We start from the raw sequence: 2,027 nt of genomic DNA, 5'->3' as shown, positions 1-2,027 counted from the left end.
CCACGGGCCGGCCCTACCAGTCATCTTTTTAAAAAATAAATAAATAAATAAAAATAAAGAAGCTTCCCAGGTGATTCCTATATACATTAAAGTGAATAATTACGGGTGTGGAAGGGAGGGCAGCAGCCAGGCACACCTACTTATGTTTCCTCCTCCTGAGCCTGTGGCAGACATCACTAATCGATTCTAACGCTCTTTCCTGATGAGCCCAGATGCGCTCCATCCTTTTAACATAGAGCTCTGAGCAGCATCTACTAATTAATCAGAGTGTGTCTGTTAGTGAAACCTGTGCTCCATCCCCGATCCAAGGATTCAAGTCTGGTTTGCATCACTCACTAGCTATGTGGACTTGGGCAAGTAACGCAGGGCAAGTAATTCAGAAGCTACATTAAAATAAAGATAGTAAAATGCTTCATTATGAAGCAGCATACAAATGCCAAACATAATCATCGTGAAGCAACCAGTAAAACTAGATTCTGGCCTTGCTTTCCTTCATGCAGACCTGAGAGGAACATTCTGCCAGACGCCTACAGTGAGCATCTTGCTGCAGCTCTATGCACCAATCTTAATCTGATAGAGCTAGCTTTGTACCGCAATGCCCTGGGAAGCCGAGGGGTGAAGTTGCTCTGTCAAGGACTCAGGCACCCCAACTGCAAACTTCAGAACCTGAGGTGAGTCTGTGAGTTTCTGATGATTCCTACTACTGCCTTTCATGGGGCTCAGTCAGAAAGGACATAGCATAGAATGATGTATTCATTTACTAAGGCTGCTGTAACAAAGCACCACAGACTGGGTGGCTTCCACAACAGAAGTCTACCTTCTCACAATTTGGGGAGCTAGAAGTCTGAGATCAAGGTATCAGCAAAGTTGATTTTTTTCTGAAGCCTCTCTCATTGGTTTGCAGAAGGCTGCCTTCTCCCTGTATCTTCATGTAGTCTTCCCTCTGAGCATGTCTGTGTTCAAATTTCCTCTTCTTTTTTTTTTTTTTTGGCATCTGACCAGTTCAGGGATTGAACCCTGGACCTTGGTGTTGTCAGCATGCTCCAAACAACTGAGCTAACCAGCCTGCAAATTGCCTCCTCTTATAAGGACAACAGTCATATTGAATTAAGGCTCATTCTAATCACCTCGTTTTAATTTAATTACCTCTTTCAAGACACTATCTCCGGATACAGTCACACTCAGAGGTTCTGGGGATTAGGATTTCAACATATGAATTTCGGGGAGGACACAATTCAGGGATCAATAGAAGTTCAAGTATAATTATCTCTCGCTTTTCTTATTCTTATCTCCTCCTTCCCAGTCTTCCTCTCTCCAATCTAGGCTCCTCCCATCTGATGAATACTACCGGATTTAAAAAGTTTTATGTCTGCTTTAAACCCTTGCTAAGTGGGTTCAGACCCTGGTACCAACCAGCCACCAGAAATAAATTGATAAATAAGCCCTTGCTAAAGTGTTATTTTCCCCAGAAATTTAAAATGTGGTTCAAGTCAAGAAGACATTTAAAAATATATGTATTATATAAAAACAAAACAAAGCAAAAAAGTTTGTTGGAGCAGTGTTATGACACCAAGATCAAAGGGTTCAGATCCCTGGACTGGCCAGCCACCAAAAAAGTAAATAAATAAATAAAAAATAAAAACAATTCAAGGTGACATAGACCCCCACCTATCACGATAGGAGTCAAAAACATGTGTGGACATGTTTGAAAACCACCACACTCCTGAAACCCAGTTTCCTCCTTTATAAAATGGGGGAACTTTTGAACTTTTCCCCCTGTGAGATGAGGTGGAGAAGACCTTGCATAAAATTCAAGAAGTTCTTCAAAACGTTCATGGAGAGACTCACATTACCTTTCAATTCTATTTTTTCATGAACTTTTTAAAGTCTCCTCGTATATAATGGTGCCTAATGTATGGCAGTCACTCAGGAGCATGCACTGAAAGGATATGAATTTACTGCATGTGAAAGAGTGAGAAAGACAGGCAAAGAGGTTGGAGAAAGAGGAAGGAAAGACAGAAAAAGAA

At 41.3% G+C, this 2,027-nt stretch overlaps 1 protein-coding gene across 3 annotated transcripts in view; it reads left to right on the top strand.

The window, feature by feature from the left end:
- NLRP12 (NLR family, pyrin domain containing 12) overlaps nt 1-2,027 on the top strand; it is a 50,418-nt gene that overhangs the window by 25,089 nt on the left and 23,302 nt on the right. For all 3 annotated transcript variants that reach the window (XM_008591658.1, XM_008591659.1, XM_008591657.1), the window contains one exon: nt 501-671. In XM_008591658.1, the coding sequence (XP_008589880.1) occupies nt 501-671 (171 nt within the window). The remainder of the gene's footprint in view (nt 1-500; nt 672-2,027) is intronic.

Source organism: Galeopterus variegatus, unplaced genomic scaffold (genome assembly GCF_000696425.1).
Source record: "Galeopterus variegatus unplaced genomic scaffold, G_variegatus-3.0.2 Scaffold7135, whole genome shotgun sequence".
NCBI lineage: Eukaryota > Metazoa > Chordata > Mammalia > Dermoptera > Cynocephalidae > Galeopterus > Galeopterus variegatus.
The sequence above is the reverse complement of the archived record's forward strand: the minus strand, read 5'-3'. Positions and strand labels throughout refer to the sequence as shown.